At 48.1% G+C, this 17,798-nt stretch overlaps 1 protein-coding gene across 3 annotated transcripts in view; it reads left to right on the top strand.

The window, feature by feature from the left end:
- Positions 1 to 765: 765 nt before the first annotated feature.
- The window catches only part of ALG1 (ALG1 chitobiosyldiphosphodolichol beta-mannosyltransferase), a 190,351-nt gene continuing 173,318 nt past the window's right edge, over positions 766 to 17,798 (top strand). The window contains exons 1-2 of one of the 3 annotated variants that reach the window (XM_063934235.1): positions 766 to 874; positions 14,495 to 14,572. Coding sequence is in view for 2 of the 3 variants with exons in the window: in XM_063934233.1 (XP_063790303.1) it covers positions 1,477 to 1,729; positions 14,495 to 14,572 (331 nt within the window). In the remaining variant the exon portion in view is untranslated. The other 2 variants (XM_063934234.1, XM_063934233.1) reach the window with 2 other exon arrangements.

Raw genomic sequence — 17,798 nt, forward strand, 5'->3', positions numbered from 1 at the left:
CACACAGTGCATGTTTTGCAGGTAACCCAGCAGGTGCACAGGTGTATTAATTACTCACTGACACATTTTAAAAGGTCCACAGGTAGAGCTAATTATTTCACTTGCGATTCTGTGAGGAGACCTGCAAAACATGCACTGTGTGGGCCCCCGAGGACCGAGTTTGAGAACCTCTGCAATAAATGGTTGTCACAGTCTCCATGGCCCTCATTCCGAGTTGTTCGCTCGGTATTTTTCATCGCATCGCAGTGAAAATCCGCTTAGTACGCATGCGCAATGTTCGCACTGCGACTGCGCCAAGTAACTTTACTATGAAGAAAGTAATTTTACTCACGGCTTTTTCATCGCTCCGGCGATCGTAATGTGATTGACAGGAAATGGGTGTTACTGGGCGGAAACACTGCGTTTCAGGGGCGTGTGGCTGAAAACGCTACCGTTTCCGGAAAAAACGCAGGAGTGGCCGGGGAAACGGTGGGAGTGCCTGGGCGAACGCTGGGTGTGTTTGTGACGTCAACCAGGAACGACAAGCACTGAAATGATCGCACAGGCAGAGTAAGTCTGAAGCTACTCTGAAACTGCTAAGTAGTTAGTAATCGCAATATTGCGAATACATCGGTCGCAATTTTAAGAAGCTAAGATTCACTCCCAGTAGGCGGCGGCTTAGCGTGTGTAACTCTGCTAAATTCGCCTTGCGACCGATCAACTCGGAATGAGGGCCCATGTGTAGTGGTCCTTGGGTATAGTTTGTTTGGGTTGTCCTTCCGGGGTCCTCCTGGTCCTTCTGTCCCAGCCTTACAGGTGATGTACAAGAATAGTCGCTGGCCTCGACATAGTTGAAGAGTGGATACGGCCGACCACGAAAACGACAGACCTTCAGGTACGAACCCACTCTTGAGAGATATCACATATGTACCCAGTCTAGAGTGACTAGCACAAACTTTCAATTGACCACAACCAGCAAGACGCTGTTAAAAGGTTAAAGTGACTCTAGAACACAACTAGCTGAACAGACTCACTGAAGGAGCACAACCTGTCATGTGCTCTATACAATATTGTTAGTGTTCATATAAAAAAATGCCACTAACAAAAGATTAGCTATGAAAATATGATGCTTTTCAGTGTAAAAATCTTTTCATTTACCAGCAAAGGAAAATATATTCTGTAACTGATTTTTGAATCAATAAAATAGAAAATCGATTTTATTCGATTAACATCACTGTGACTGAGAGTGTGACGTTACACTTTCCAGACGAGGCGTTCCTAGGATAGGAGTTGAGTGCAAAATTGGCCAATCATCGTGAGAGGGCGTGTCGGGCTGCGGCTCAGCGGCTTGCCAAATGGTAGATGCTAGAATCAAGTGGGCTAAAAGGGACCTTTTCCGTAAGGGGGAGGAGTTACGACGCAAATCGTATGTGTACAGTCAGTAGTATTACATCCAGTCTCCTCCAGCAGCAGCAGCAGTAGTTGTACACACAGAATATGGCGGGTATCAGCGCTGTGCTGCTTGCCGGTTGTACATGTGCAGCATTAGTGTACGGGGCTGACCCCACCTGTGTTCTGCTCCTGCTGCTACTCACCATTGTGTTACTATGTACCGTTATCGCCAAGCCCGTGAGAGCCGGACAGGTGTGTGTGCTGGTCCTAGGAGACCTGGGCCGCAGTCCCCGGATGATGTACCACGCGTTGTCACTGGCCAGGAACGGGTTTAGTGTGACCCTCGCCGGCTTCCGTGGTAAGAAGGTGATGGCTGCTGCTGTTTACGTGTCTTCCTGAGTTCTGTATTGGGCTTCAAGCAATGGGGTTAGCTGTCAGTTGCTGGGACACATTCCTCCATGTCATACACCTGATTTATATACACGATCACATTCATTTGCTATGGGTCCCCATCTCACCGCACCTTCCTAGACATGTCTTTCTACAGTCCTCACCTTAATGTAACTGCCTCTAATGTCCAGAGACCGTGTCTAGGAATTCATGTCTCTGGTTTTACCTCTATTGTGTATAAGGTGTGCAAGTATCACTATACATTTGTATTCTCTATCCAAGGGTAGGCAACGTGTGTCTTGATAGGCAAGTGCTGTGAAAGTACACATCCCAGTATGCCCTGTCACCACTTTCTGTTATGGCATGCTAAAACTGTGTCAGGGAATGCTGGGATCTATAGTTCCATTGTAGCTGAAAAAGGGCACATTTCCTACCCCTGCTGTAAACTTTATAAAAAATGAAGACTCAAATTGAAAATTCACGTATAAGGTTTTAATCACTGCATGGTGCAGGGAAAGGCTATTCAATTAAATAGCCTTTTTCCGGCATCGAAAGATACCACGTGGAAAGTAACTAATTCTGCATAAACTGAAGAATTAACAGGTTTTCCCTGTGCTTGAACCTTTAATTGTCTCTCGCTGACTTTTCCTCGCAGATCCTGTAACTACAAGGAAAAATACACCCTAAGGTATTCATGCCCTAGTTTGATTGGCCAGCATGGTAATTATGTGCTCAGTAAACCCTACAGCTAATTGAATGTACCCCAAAGGGGTTGATTTAATTAGCTCACCCTTGCAAGTAATTGCTGCACTTAAGGGGCAGACACAGGGCCTAATTCAGACCTGATCGTAGACGTGCTTAATTTAGCACATCTACGATCAGTCACACTGACATGCGGGGGGATGCCCAGCACAGGGCTAGTCCGCCCCGCATGTCAGGCCCTACCCCGCTGCACAAGTACAAAAGCTTCGAACAGTGGCAATGCTTTTGTACTTGAAAGAGTAGTTCCCTACCAGCGCAGCTCCTGCGTGCAGGCAGGGAGCTACTCGTCGCTGTCCGGGTCGCAGTGGCTGCGTGTGATGTCACGCAGCCGCCGTGGGATGCCCCCCCGCGCAGGCCGTTCACGCCTGCATTGCCCGGACCGCTCCCCCAAAATGGCGGCCCAATGCAGCCGGCCGACCACCTCCCGCAGCCGTCTCTGCCTGTCAATCAGGCAGAGGCGATCACAGGGCTGAGATGGCCGTCTGGCATGAGTTGGCGCACTGCGGCAGCGGCGCATGCACAATTCAGACATGCTCGGCTGCTATGCGAAAACGCACAGCAGCGATCAGGTCTGAATAAGGCCAGAGTGCGATTCTGCCAGATTAGCACTATGCGATATCCCTTGCTCACCCCAGAGCTAAAATCCACCGATATTGACTAAACACTCTGTGCGATTTTTGCTGTATTCAGTGTTGACTATACAATGTACTACATTGTACACTTTATAGTCAAAATTGACCTGCCTGCACAGTCTATTTTTACTTGCGATGTCAACCCAGCGGGAGCACACATCGGCATCGCAAGCTGTATACACACGGTGCGTTATGTACTATGTTTACTACCGATATGGGCTATATAGTCCATATCGGTTGTTAAAATTGCACCATGTGTATACCCTTTTACGGTAGCTCCGGATTTGCAGATTTTTGTTCGCACTCTGGGGTGAGATTATATTGTGAGTGGGGTGATTTGAAGTAATGTTGCTATTGTTTCCATGCTGTTGCAACAGTAATCTGCCCCTCTTGCAGCTAATTGAATCAACCCCTTATTGTGTTTATAACCAGTTTTAAAAAAACAAAAACTAAACAAGCTTATTAGGAAAGGTTTTGTAGTCAGCAAATGTATTATCTGCACCGCACGTGACCTGCCAAGATGCAGCTGTTCTTCGTCAAATGTCCTTGGAAATAATTTTAAAATGTCCATTATGCAGTTATGTTAATGTATCATTTCTGCAGTGGGGTACACTGGGATTCCACAGGGAATACATAGGGATGTAGCGTTGGATCTCGATCCGAGGCACCAACAGGCTAAAGCTTTGACTGTTCCCAGGATGCATTGCACCGCCTCCTCTATAACCCCACCTCCAGGCAGTGGAGCTCAGTTTGTAAATTGGTGCCTTCAAGGGACGCAGCACTTTCCATGTCTTTGACATGCTGTGCTGCGGCTACATCACCTCCCCCAGCTGCATACGCCTGCGGCCGGGTTCCCGGGTAATTGCAGCGGAGGCACACCGGTCAGCAGGCACACTACCGCTGACGCTCTCAAGGATCGTGTGGCTGCACATTAGGGAGGAGGTAAGAGGGTCCTCTAGGTGGGACCCGCCGGTAAATCGCGGTCACAGGAGATGGATTGCGCCGCTGGCGTGGACACTGTGCTGCACAGGGACCCCACTATATCCACCAGGTCAGGGAGCACAGGTCGGATTTAGTAAAATCCGTTAACAATAGGCTCCACAGTACCGATGGTGAAGCCCAGCAGAGGGGATAAGGCGCTGACCTGTAGCCCCTCCCCCCAGCTCCGGGCGCCATCTACTGCTGCTGGTGTTCCCGCCCTGGAGCTGCATTTCTCTCTCCCTCACTCCCTGACAGAGATTTTGGCGCCATCTTCACTACTAGCTGGGATGATCTCCGGGACCTCAGGGCTCTGTCTCCTCTGTAAAGCCGCCTGCCTCATCAGCGCTGTGCTTTTACAGACACTTAAGTATTCTACATGTAATTTTAGACAGTGTTAGTTAAGAACAAATGTACTGCTATCTGAATATTTACTACAAGTATTCTGTGGTATACATCCAGTATCTACTGTGCATTGTTATGTCTATATTCATACATATTTATATGTAGTTTTACTAGTCCAGTGCAGTTTTATTGTTTACATGTAATAACTTCTGCATTGTTCATGTGACTGAGTGTGCCTGTAGCTGTTGTGCGGATTTCATTTTCTTGTATCACACGTATTGCTATCGCTATATTCTGTACCCTGGGGGGCTAGGTGCGTCAGGGTATATATATTTATTAGTTTACGCTAGGCTGTTTTAGCAGGGCGCTGCGCCCTGCCCGATTTAAAAAAAAAGAAAAGAAAAAAAAAAAGCCCTGCCCTTTCTGCAGTGCCCTGCTAAAACAGCCGCCCGCTTCTTTCCCTCCCAGCGTGTAAAGATACCGTGTGCATGCGCACGGCATCTATTTACGCTGTGGGAGAGAGCTTGGGGGATGCCTCCAACAGTGATGCTGCCGGCCGCACTGCCCACTTAAATGACGTTTCATGGGCACACCCCTGATTTGTATGACCACGCCCCCTTTTTGGACGCTCTGCTGTCCAGTGCCCTGCCCTCTACATTTTCTAGAGGGAACACTAGTATATACTGTTTTGTATTTCTCTTACGTCCTAGAGGATACTGGGTTCCATTTAGTACCTTGGGGCTATAGACGGGTCCACTAGGAGCCATGGGCACTTTAAGAGTTTAATAGTGTGGGCTGGCTCCTCCCTCTATGCCCCTCCTACCAGACTCAGTTTAGAAAATGTGCCCAGAGGAGCCGGTCACAGCTAGGGAAGCTCCTGAGGAGTTTTCTTAGTTTGTTTGTTTGTTTGTTTATTTATTTTTGAGTTTGTTATTTTACAGGAGGCTGTTTGGCAACAGTCTGCCTGCTTCGTGGGACTTAGGGGGGACAACTGCTCAACTTCCTAAAGCGTTAATGGTCTCGTTGCTCCGCTGACAGGACACTGAGCTCCTGAGGGAGGTATTCGCAAGCCCCACCATGGCGAGCGTACCCTCCCGCAGCACGCTGCCACCCCAGAGCCAGAAGATATGAAGAGTGGCGAGTGCAGCACCAGCGTCCCGGTTAGCATACCTCTACGGTACCTGGGGGTTATGGGGGAGGGGGGGAATTGTGTCTGACATTTTCCTGGGTGTGTATGTGTGCATATATCTCGCATTACAATGTCAAAGGACTGTGTGTCTTGTACAGCGGAGTGTTTCTCTTCACCTGGAGAGTCTATACAATGTACTCAGAACAGTACACATTCTCAGGCTTCTGGGTCCGAACCCCATTGGGTGGACTCCATAAGGGGGATAATTTAAAATATTTCTACCAAATTATCCCATACTGAGAAGGACATGCAGTTTAAGAAAATCTGTGGCGGATCTGATGAATAAAGATTCAGCCCTCACAACTGCGCCTCTCACCCCACCCACGTATCCACAAAAGCGTACACTGGCCCAGATATTGCAGGCTGACACTGATGACGATGCCTCAGACACAGGGGACGGTGAGGTGGGTTTTTTTTTGGGGGGGGGGGCGGGGAGGTTACGCAGCTCTCGCCCAAGGGGTGCAAGCTATGATTGAGGCCATTAGGGACGTATTGCAAATCACAGAGAAGGTACCTGTTGAAGACGAGGAGTCTTATTTTAATGTAAAAAAGAAATCCTCGGTTACTTTCCCTGCATCAAAGGAGTTAAACTCCTTACTTGAAGGAACCTGGGAAAATCCAGAGAAAAAATTCCAGATCCCTCAAAGGTTACTCATTTCCTTCCCTTTTCCTCAGGAGGATAGGAAGAAGTGGGAAAACCCACCTATTGTGGATACCTCTGTGTCTAGATTATCTGTCCCTGGCGCAGCCTCCTTAAAGGATATGGCTGACCGCAAAATTAAGACTAATCTCAAATCACTGTACACAACTGCAGGTGTGGCCCAGAGACCCACTATTGCTTGTGCGTGGATCTCTAGGGCCCTTATAAAGTGGTCAGGCACCTTTAATTGATGATTTAGATTCCATGAATAGGAGTGAAATTGACTTGCTTTTGCGTCACATACAGGATTCTGCAAGTTTCATGGTGGAGGCCATGAAGGAAATTGGCCTGCTTAACGCACGGGTTACAGCTTTGGCAGTTTCGACACGCAGAGGACTGTGGCTATGCCAATGGACTGCGGATGCAGATTCCAGGAGAAGCGTGGAGAGCCTGTTTTTCACAGGAGAGTCCCTGTTTGGGGACGCACTGCATACGTAGATATCCAAGGCAACTGCGTGTAAATCGACATATCTTCCTTCCGCAGCTACAACGGCTGGGAAATCATATCCTGCACCTACACTGCAGTCCTTTCGGACCGCAAAGTTTAATAGCAAATACAAAGGTCCCTCCACTTCCTTTAGAGGTGGTCGATGGAAATTCAGAAAACATGCAGCGGCAGGTTCCCGGGAACAGACCTCAGGTTTTGCTTCCTCAAAACCTTCGGCATGACGGTGGACCACATTGCCTGAGAGTCAGACAGGTGGGAGCAAGATTAAAAGATTTCAGTCACGTCTGGGCGATATCATGCCTAGACCCCTGGGTCAAAGATATTATTGCCCAGGGGTACAGACTGGAATTTCAAGAACTCCCACCTCACAGATTCTTCAAATCAGGCTTACCAGCTTATCAGGAAGAAAGTGCAATCCTGCAGATGGCTATTCAAAAATTGGTTCTGACACAGGATATTATTCCAGTTCCACCTCAACTACAGAACAAAGGTTATTACTCCAACCTGTTCGTGGTACCGAAACCGGACAGTTCGGTAAGACAGATATTAAACCTAAAATCCTTGAACCATTACTTGCGGGTATTCAAGTTCAAGATGGAGTCTCTGAGAGCGGTAATCTCAGGTCTGGAAGAGGGGGAATTCCTGGTATCACTGGAGATCAAAGATGCGTACCTTCACATTCCGATCTGGCCACCTCACCAGGCCTATCTAAGGTTTGCACTACAGGACTGTCACTATCAGTTCCAAGCACTACCATTTGGCCTCTCCACTGCACCGAGGGTGTTCACCAAGGTCATGGCAGAGATGATGCTCCTCCTCTGCAAGCAGGGAGTGAACATAATTCCATACCTGGACGATCTACTGATAAAGGCATGTTGCAGAGTATTGCTCTCAACTACTTCAGGATCATGGATGGATTCTGAATGTTCCAAAGTCACATTTGGATCTGACAAGGAGACTTCCCTTCTTGGGGATGATGCACGACACGGAAGTACAGAGGGTGTTTCTTCCATTGGAAAAAGGGTTGGTGATCCAGTTAATGGTCTGCGATGTCCTGAAGCCAGCCCGGGTATCAGTTCATCTGTGCATTCGCCTTCTGGGTAAGATGGTAGCATCCTACAAGTCACTGCAGTATGGAAGATTCCATGCAAAATTCTTCCAGCTGGATCTCCTGGACAGGTGGTCCGGATCACATCTTCACATGCACCAGCGGATACGCCTGTTGCCGAAAGCCAGAATTTCGCTTCTGTGGTGCCTGCAGACTTCTCACCTGATCAAAGGCCGCAAAATTGGATTCTTCTAACCACAGATGCAAGCCTCAGAGGTTGGGGAGCAGTCACCCGGGGGGGAGAACTTCCAGGGAAAGTGGTCAAGTCAGGAAGCCATCCTTCCAATAAACATTCTGGAACTAAGGACCATATAGATTGCCCTTCTACAAGCTGCACATCTTCTGCAAGATCTAGCCATTCAGGTTCAGTCGGGCAATGTAACGACGGTGTCCTACATAAACCGACAGGGCGGAACGAAGAGCAGAGCTGCAATGTCAGAGGTAATGAATTATTCTCTGGGCAGAAAGACACGCAGTGGTGCTGTCTGCAATCTTCATTCCGGGAGTGGACAAATGGGAAGCAGACTTCCTCAGCAGACACAATCTTCGCGGAGGTCACAAGCCGGTGGGGAGTACCTCAGACGTGATGGCTTCTTGTCTCAACAAGAAGCTCTGGCGGTACTGTTACAGGTCAAGAGACCCGCAAGCAGTGGCGGTGGACGCGCTGGTAACTCCGTGGGGTTCCAGTCAGTGTACGTGTTTCCTCCACTTCCGCTCATCCCAAGGATTCTCAAAAGAACAAGGGTTCAGGCGATCCTCATTGCTCTGGACTGGCCAAGAAGGGCTAGGTACGCGGATCTTCTGGAATTTCTGAGGATCCGGGGCCTCTTCCTCTTCGCGAGGACCTTCTACAGCAGGGGCCGTTTGTCTATCAAGACTTCCCACGGCTACGTTTGATGGCATGGAAGTTGAGCGTCAGATTTTAGCTCTGAAGGGAATTCCGAACAGGGTGATTCCCACTCTGATCCAAGCTAGGAAAGGAGTAATGTCTAAGCATTACCATCGTATTTGGAAAAAATATGTATCTTGGTGTGAGGCCCAGAAGTTTCCTGTGTTGGAATTTCAACTGGGACGTTTTCCTCCTCTTTCTGCAAGTAGGTGTGGATGTGGGCCTTCACCTAGGCTCCATAAAGGTCCAGATTTCGGCCTTGTCCATTTTCTTCCAGAAACACTTGACTGCTCTCCCTGAGGTTCAGACTTTCTTGAAGGGGATTCTGCACATCCAACAGCCCTTTGTGCCTTGGGTTCTTAACGTGGTGTTGCAGTTCCTGCAATCGGATTGGTTTGAGCCTTTGCAGGAGGGGTATGTACAGTTTATTACTTGGTAGGCTGTCACACTGTTGGCCTTGGCATCAGCAAGACGTGTGTCAGAGTTGGGGGCGTTGTCTCACAAGTGTCCCTACTTAATTTTCCATGAGGATTGAGCTGAGCTCAGAACGTGTCAGCAGTTTCTTCCTAAGGTTGTGTCGACTTTCATATCAACCAACCTATTGTGGTGCCAGTGGCTACTGACACCTCGGCTACTTCGAAGTCCTTGGATGTTGTAAGGGTCTTGAAGGTATATGTGAAGCGGACAGCTCGCCACAGGAACTCAGACGCGCTGTTTGTGCTTTATGATCCCAAAAAGATTGGGTGTCCTGCTTCAAAGCAGACAATTGCTCACTGGATCAGGCTAACTATCCAGCATGCTTATTCCATTGCAGGATTGCCGAAACCAAGATCTGTACAGGCCCACTCTACTCGTTCAGTGGGTTCTTCCTGGGCGGCTGCTCGGGGTGTCTCGGCTCTACAGCTTTGCCGAGCGGCTACTTGGTCTGGTTGGAACACGTTTGCTAAGTTCTACAAGTTCGATACTTTGACCAAACTTTAGGTCCTCAGAGGCCAATCAGTTCTGCAGGACCCTCAGCACGCTTCCTCCTGTATTGGGAGCTTTGGTACATCCCCATGGTACTAAATGGAACCCCAGTATCCTCTAGGACGTAAGAGAAAATGGGATTTATTAACCTACCGGTAAATACTTTTCTCGTAGTTTGTAGAGGATACTGGGCACCCGCCCAGTACTTCGTGTTTCCTGTATAGTTACTTGGTTAAGTATTGGTTCAGCTGTTACTGTTCATGTTTCTTGTTTGGTTAGCATGGCTTTCCTTTGGTTATGTGTGTGCTGGTTCGAATCTCACCACTGTCTGTGTATATCCTTCTCTCGAAGTATGTAAGTCTCCTCGGGCACAGTTTCTAAACTGAGTCTGGTAGGAGGTGCATAGAAGGAGGAGCCAGCCCACACTATTAAACTCTTAAAGTGCCCATGGCTCCTAGTGGACCAGTCTATACCGCCATGGTACGAAATGGAACCCCAGTATTCTCTACGGACTAACAAAAAAGGATTTACCGGTAGGTAATTAAAATCCTATATTGAAGCATGGTTTCAGGCAATTGAGGATGAACTGCCTCAGGTTTTTCCTGACACTGCCAGACAATATCTGTCTTATATTACCACAGCCTCCCACTATATTCAGGAGGCGGCCTCGTTTGTCAGGGCTCGCCGGATTCTGTGGCTGAGGTCCTGGAAGGTGGACCTGGACTGCAAAAAGAACTTGGAGGTGTTCCCTTTTAAGGGAGACATCCTATTTGGGGAGGATCTGAACAAGATTGTGACTGACTTGGCGACTGCGTTTCTCCCAAGTACTAATCTTTCTGCTCCGACGGCTAAGAGTACCACTTTTTCGTTTCTTTCGACCTCCAGGGAAAGCAAATGGTCAGGTGTATCCGAGACAGGCTCGTGCTTCTAAAACCACTAAGCCCAAATCTAAACAATCCTGGGCCACCTGTCAGCCTGCTGCCAAACAAGACAAGCCTGCTGCATGATGGGCCGGGCCTCCCCCTGGGGGACCCCAGGGTGGGAGGCCGACTTCTGCAGTTCGCCCAAGCTTGGTTAAAGGCCACTTCAGACGCCTGGGTGCGGGAAGTTGTCTCTCACGGGTACGCAGTCTCTTTCAAGAGACGTCCCCCTCGCCAGTTTTGCACAATGGTTATCCGTTAAAAGCGCAAGCACTACACTTGGTTGTACAATCCCTCCTGGACACAGGAGTGGTAGTGCCGGTACCTCTGTCTCAGAGTGGCAGGGGATACTATTCGACCCTGTTTCTAGTTCCGAAGTCATATGGGTCCTTCCGGCCTATACTCTACCTCAAATCCATTGAATACATTTTTGAGAGTATCCAAATTCTGTATGGAAACTCTCTAAGCTCTATTGTGCTGGCCATGGAACCCGAAGACTATATGGTATCCCTGGACATACAGGATGCTTACCTGCGCATACATATTGCGATGTTGCATCAGCAATATCTGCGGTTTGCCATTGTCAACCTACATTATCAATTGCAGGCCTTGCCTTTTGGATTGCCACAGCCCCTCGGCTCTTCACCAAGGTCATGGCCATGATGACGGCTCTTCTCCGCCGTCAGGGAATCTGGATCCTACCGTATCTGGACGACTTGCTGATCCTGGCGTACTCCCAAGAGGTTCTACTCAGTCATTTTGAAACTAACGGTCCAATTCCTACAAGCCCACGGGTTTCTCATCAACTGGGAAAAGTCATTGCTGGTCCCTGCTCGGAGCATGGTGCACCTGAGGGCACTACTGGACACACACAGCCAATGATTGTTTTTGTCTCCAGAGAAAGTCCTGAAACTTCAGGACAGGATCAGATATTTCCTCTCTTGCCCAAGAGTATCGATACTCGGTGATGTAAGTACTAGGCCTTATGGTGTTGGCTTTCGACATAGTAGAGTACGCTCCATTTCATTCCTGCCCTCTCCAGAGGTTAATCCTTTCCAAGTGGGACGGCCTGCCTCATTGTATCAGGTCTCAAATGATATCCTTGACTCTGGAGGTTCGTCTGTCACTGAGCTGGTGGCTAAATGACCAACAGTTGAGCAGGGGCCGTCCCTTCTGGATCTCCAACTTGGTCCTTCTGACAACGGATGCCAGTCTGCGGGGTTGGGGCACGGTGTTGGAGCAACACACTCTCCAGGTTCGGTGGACCAGGGAGGAATCTCTCCTCCCGATAAACATTCTGGAATTGCGGGCAGTGTTCAATGCGTTGACACTGGCCCTGCCTCTGTACTTGAACAGGCCTGTTCTGTACTAATCCGACAACGCCACCACAGTGGAGTACATAAATCATCAAGGCGGCACTCAAAGCCGCATAGCAATGTTGGAAGTATCAAAAATTCTCCGTTGGGTGTAAAAACGGCATCTGCCAGCAATATCGGCAGTGTTCATTCCCGGAGTCCTCAACTGGGAAGCGGATTTCCTCAGTCGTCGGGATGTACACGCCGGAGAGGGAAGTCTTCTTCTGGAAGTCTTTCAACTCCAAGTGGGGCCTACCAGATGTAGACCTGATGGCGTCAAGACACAATAATCAAGCAGCATTCGTGGATGCACTGGCAATTCCAAGGAACTTTCGGCTGCCATACATGTTCCCTCCAGTATCACTCCTGCCCAGGGTACTACGGAAGTTCAAGCAAGAAAGAGGAATACTGCTTCTAGTCACTCCAGCGTGGCCCAGTAGGCATTGGTTCTCAGACCTGCAGGGTCTATTGATAGAGCGTTGTCTTCTGCTTCCTCAACGCCCAGACCTCGTTCAGGGCCCTTGTGTCTATCCGGACCTGGCCAGACTGGCTTTGACGGCGTGGCTCTTGAAGCTTCACTCTTGAGGGCCAAGGGATTCTATGAGGCGGTTATTCAAACTATGTTGAAGGCCTGCAAACCGGCTTCTGCACAGATTTATTACAGGGTCTGGAACTCTTACTTCACATGGTGTGCTGCTAAGAATTATGGTGCTTATTCATTCAGAACTTCTAGAATTTTGGCTTTTCTGCAACAAGGCCTCGATTTAGGCCTTCGTCTGGCATCCCTCAAGGTACATATATCTGCCTTGTCGGTGTGATTTCAGAGGAAAATTGCGTCTATTCCTGACGTTCATACTTTCACTCAGGGTGTTTTACGAATTCAGCCTCCCTATGTCCCTCCTGTGGCTCCATGGGATCTGTCTGTTGTCTTAAGTGCCCTACAAGAATCTCCATTTGAATCTCTTGAGTCTGTGGATCTTAAATGTCTTACACTTAATGTTGTGTTTTTACTGGCTATTGCCTCTGCTAGGAGGGTGTCGGTCTTAGGCGCTTTGTCCTGTTGTCCACCCTTTCTGATTTTTCACAGGGACCGGGCAGTTCTTCGAACTCGCCCTGGTTCTCTACTTAAGGTGGTATCATCTTTTCATCTTAACCAAAAAATTGTGGTTCCCGTCTTTATCTCTAGTGGTTTGTCCTCCAAAGAGCGGTCTTTGGTTGTGGTATGGGCTCTCCGTATTTACGTAGAGGACTGCCTCCCTCAGGAGGTCAGATACCCTTTTTGTACTTTTTGGTTTTCACAAACGTGGCTGGCCTGCGAATAAGCAAACCTTGGCCAGATGGATTAGAATGGTGATTGTACAAGCCTACTCACAGGCTGGTCTTCCAGCTCCTGCTGCTATTAAATCCCATTCTACTCGGTCTGTTGGATCTTCTTGGGCGGCCCACCGAGGCGCGTCCGCTGAACAATTGTGCAAGGAGGCTACGTGGTCCTCGGTGAACAAGTTCATCAGGTTCTATTCCTTTGATACTACCGCCTCCCAGGATGCTTCCTTTGGACGCCGGGTTCTTGTGCTACGGTCTCTCTCCTCACATGAGGAACTGCTTTAGGACATCCCGATGTATTCCCTGTGGAATCCCAGTGTACCCCGCTGCAGAAAGGAGATTTATGGTAGACTTACCATGGTTAAATCTCCTTCTGCGAGGTACCCTGGATTCCACAGGGCGCCAACCTTGACACACTTAGCTTCTTTGGGTTTGTATGGCATTAGCTGGTAGTCCCTTCTCCTGTCGTTAGAATGTGGTTCTTCTTTTACCTGCTACTGCATTGGACTAGTTAACGAAATTGAGCTCCAGTGGCTGGAGGCGGGGTTATAGAGTAGGCGGTGCAATGCATCCTGGGAACAGTCAAAGCTTTAGCCTGATGGTGCCTCGGATTAAGATACAACTCTACCTCTGAGAAAGAGATTTAATCATGGGGAGTCTACCATAAATCTCCTTATAATATATATGTGTGTGTGTGTGTGTGTGTGTGTGTGTGTGTGTGTTTGGTTTTTTTATTTTATTTTTTTAATTTTTTTTTTAGTGAAAAGTGTCCGCATTTTCCCAGTGAGCAAAAATTGTGCCTAAACATTTCTCAATCATATATTGTATTTCCATAATTACATTGGCGTATAAATAACTGGGCATCAAGTGAACCACCCAAAATGCCCCTACTGTTATCAGCCCCTTTGTGATTCTGAAGAAACGCAAACTTAATCTAAAAAAAATAAATACATTTGCACTCTCCAAAAATAAAAGATTTTTCCACTGCTAAGTTGTCTCACCCTGACTTGTGGCAAATTCTGTGTGCGTGATTACATTATAAATTGCTATACTGTTTATATGACAGACTACTGTACATGTAGTAAAATAAAGTCAATATATTTTGTTTGTTTTAAAAGAAACGGATCCTCACAGAGATGTTTTGAACAATGACAAAATACAAATTCACGAGATATCCGACTTCAAGGCACTAAGAGGTAATCATTATTGGAGTGGGAATGTCGCAGAATTATATTTTCAATAATTAGACAGGTTTGTCCTAATGAAATAAAGCACAACGATCATCACTAGATGGGGATGTTTAAAGTAGTTTTGGATGTTTTACGTTTTAGTTTTTTATATTATGGGGCAGATTTAACGAGTGATATTCTTATTATCAATTGTTACTAATCATAAATGGTGAACCAACCAGTCAGCTCCTGTCATGTATTTGCAAAAATAACACAAGCTGATTGGTTAGAGCACCATTTAAGATTAGTAAGAAGTGTTAACAAGAATATCACTACTTGTTAAATCTCTCCGTATTTCTGAAATGTTTGATGATATTGCATCCATGCTTTGATCAGAATGTTTTAAACTGCAGTCAGTATAGTTATGTTGTTCGAGCAGTTGCGTAGCTGCCAATACCTTATTGCTGTGATACTCAGAAGTTAAGATATTATACTGATATTTTGATAACTAGGAGAACTGCACTGACTTCAAACATTAGGCATGGCAAAACATTCTTCAGGTAGCAACCTGGCTCCATCTGGTGTACAGAGTCAGTACTACCATCCAGTGACTGGTTTTGTGCTCTGTGGTGCCCATGGCCACACTCTGCTTACATGTTACTTAGGAGGGTATGCAATTAGCGCCGATCATTCTGGAGCTAACAAATTCACCCCACTGAGTATTCAATTAAGGCCGTTGATGAAAAACGCCTCAAAATTGGCTAAAATTGCCCACGTTTCTGATGGCAAACATGTGGGCCCTGCTTATTGCATATATAAAAATAGTGAAAAGCTCATTGCACAGCCCCCATAGACAAGTGCTTTTGGGAACTGTCATTAACAACTAGTACACCGCTTCTGGTAAATTAGGCTCTAATAGTTAACTGACCACTTAAATTATATTGCCTTATACAAGATTCCTTCTAATACTGTCTATAAATGATCTATGTAAAAGTCCCTTTTGTCTTTGTAGAATTTTATATGTTTGGTGTCCTGTTTGTATTTAGGGCCTAATTCTGAGATGTATGTTAACGTAAATCTCTGTTGGTTTGAGATATGCGCATGCGCAGGTCTTGTCCTGTGACATCGCTTGCAGTGCCCTGGACACTGCAGCGTAACTGACAGGCTGCATCCGTAACTGAGAGCGTTTTACAACATGGCGTATGTTAGCTGTGTTTCTCTGACGTCCTAGTGGATGCTGGGGACTCCGTAAGGACCATGGGGAATAGACGGCTCCGCAGGAGACTGGGCACATCTAAAGAGAGATTTAGGACTATCTGGTGTGCACTGGCTCCTCCCCCTATGACCCTCCTCCAAGCCTCAGTTAGATTTCTGTGCCCGGCTGAGCTGGATGCACACTAGGGGCTCTCCTGAGCTCCTAGGAAGAAAGTGTTTGTTAGGTTTTTTATTTTCAGTGAGACCTGCTGGCAACAGGCTCACTGCAACGAGGGACTAAGGGGAGAAGAAGCGAACCTACCTAAGTGGTGGTAGCTTGGGCTTCTTAGGCTACTGGACACCATTAGCTCCAGAGGGATCGAACACAGGACCCGACCTCGTCGTCCGTTCCCGGAGCCGCGCCGCCGTCCCCCTTACAGAGCCAGAAACAAGAAGGTGGTCCGGAAAATCGGCGGCTGAAGACTTCTGTCTTCTCCAAGGTAGCGCACAGCACTGCAGCTGTGCGCCATTGCTCCTCATGCACACCACACACTGCGGTCACTGATGGGTGCAGGGCGCTGGGGGGGGGGGGCGCCCTGAGCAGCAATAATAACACCTTGGCTGGCAAAACTAACACCATATATAGCCCCAGAGGCTATATAGGTGTATATTAACCCCTGCCAGAAACGATAAAATAGCGGGAGAAAACCCGCCGAAAAAGGGGCGGAGCCAACTCCCTCAGCACACTGGCGCCATTATTCCCTCACAGCTTCGCTGGAAGGAAGCTCCCTGGCTCTCCCCTGCAGTCCTGCACTACAGAAAGGGTAAAAAAGAGAGGGGGGGCACAATTTAAGGCGCAGTTTATATATATATTATAGGCAGCTGTAGGGGAAAACACTCTGTATAGTGATATCCTTGTGTTATATAGCGCCCTGGTGTGTGCTGGCATACTCTCCCTCTGTCTCCCCAAAGGGCTTTGTGGGGTCCTGTCCTCTGTAAGAGCATTCCCTGTGTGTCTGCTGTGTGTCGGTACTGCTGTGTCGACATGTATGATGAGGATAATGATGTGGAGGCGGAGCAAATGCCTGTGAATGTGATGTCACCCCCTGCGGGGTCGACACCAGTGTGGATGGACTTATGGAAGGAATTACGTGACAGTGTCAGCTCCTTACATAAAAGGTTTGACGACATAGGACAGCCGGCTACTCAGCTTGTGCCTGTCCAAGCGTCTCAAATGTCATCAGGGGCTATAAAACGCCCGCTACCTCAGATGACAGATACAGATGTCGACACGGATACCGACTCCAGTGTCGACGATGATGAGACGAGTGTACCCTCCAATAGATCCACCCGTTATGATTGAGGCTATGAAAAATGTATTACACATTTCTCTGACGTCCTAGTGGATGCTGGGAACTCCGTAAGAACCATGGGGAATAGCGGCTCCGCAGGAGACTGGGCACAAAAAGAAAGCTTTAGGACTACCTGGTGTGCACTGGCTCCTCCCCCTATGACCCTCCTCCAAGCCTCAGTTTTTTGTGCCCGACCGAGCAGGGTGCAATCTAGGGGGCTCTCCTGAGCTTCTTAGATAAAAGTTAGTTTTAGGTTTTTTATTTTCAGTGAGACCTGCTGGCAACAGGCTCACTGCATCGAGGGACTAAGGGGAGAAGAAGCGAACCTGCCTGCTTGCAGCCAGCTTGGGCTTCTTAGGCTACTGGACACCATTAGCTCCAGAGGGATCGAACACAGGCCCAGCCTCGGAGTCCGGTCCCAGAGCCGCGCCGCCGGCCCCCTTACAGAGCCAGAAGCAAGAAGAGGTCCGGAAAATCGGCGGCAGAAGACATCAGTCTTCATCAAGGTAGCGCACAGCACTGCAGCTGTGCGCCATTGCTCCTCATGCACACCTCACACTGCGGTCACTGATGGGGGCTGGGGGGGGCCCTGAGCAGCAATATTAACACCTTGGCTGGCAAAAATACATCACATATAACCCCCAGGGCTATATGGATGTACATTAACCCCTGCCAGAATCCATAAAAATGCGGGAGAAAAGTCCGCG

Source organism: Pseudophryne corroboree, chromosome 7, assembly GCF_028390025.1.
Source record: "Pseudophryne corroboree isolate aPseCor3 chromosome 7, aPseCor3.hap2, whole genome shotgun sequence".
Classification (NCBI taxonomy): domain Eukaryota; kingdom Metazoa; phylum Chordata; class Amphibia; order Anura; family Myobatrachidae; genus Pseudophryne; species Pseudophryne corroboree.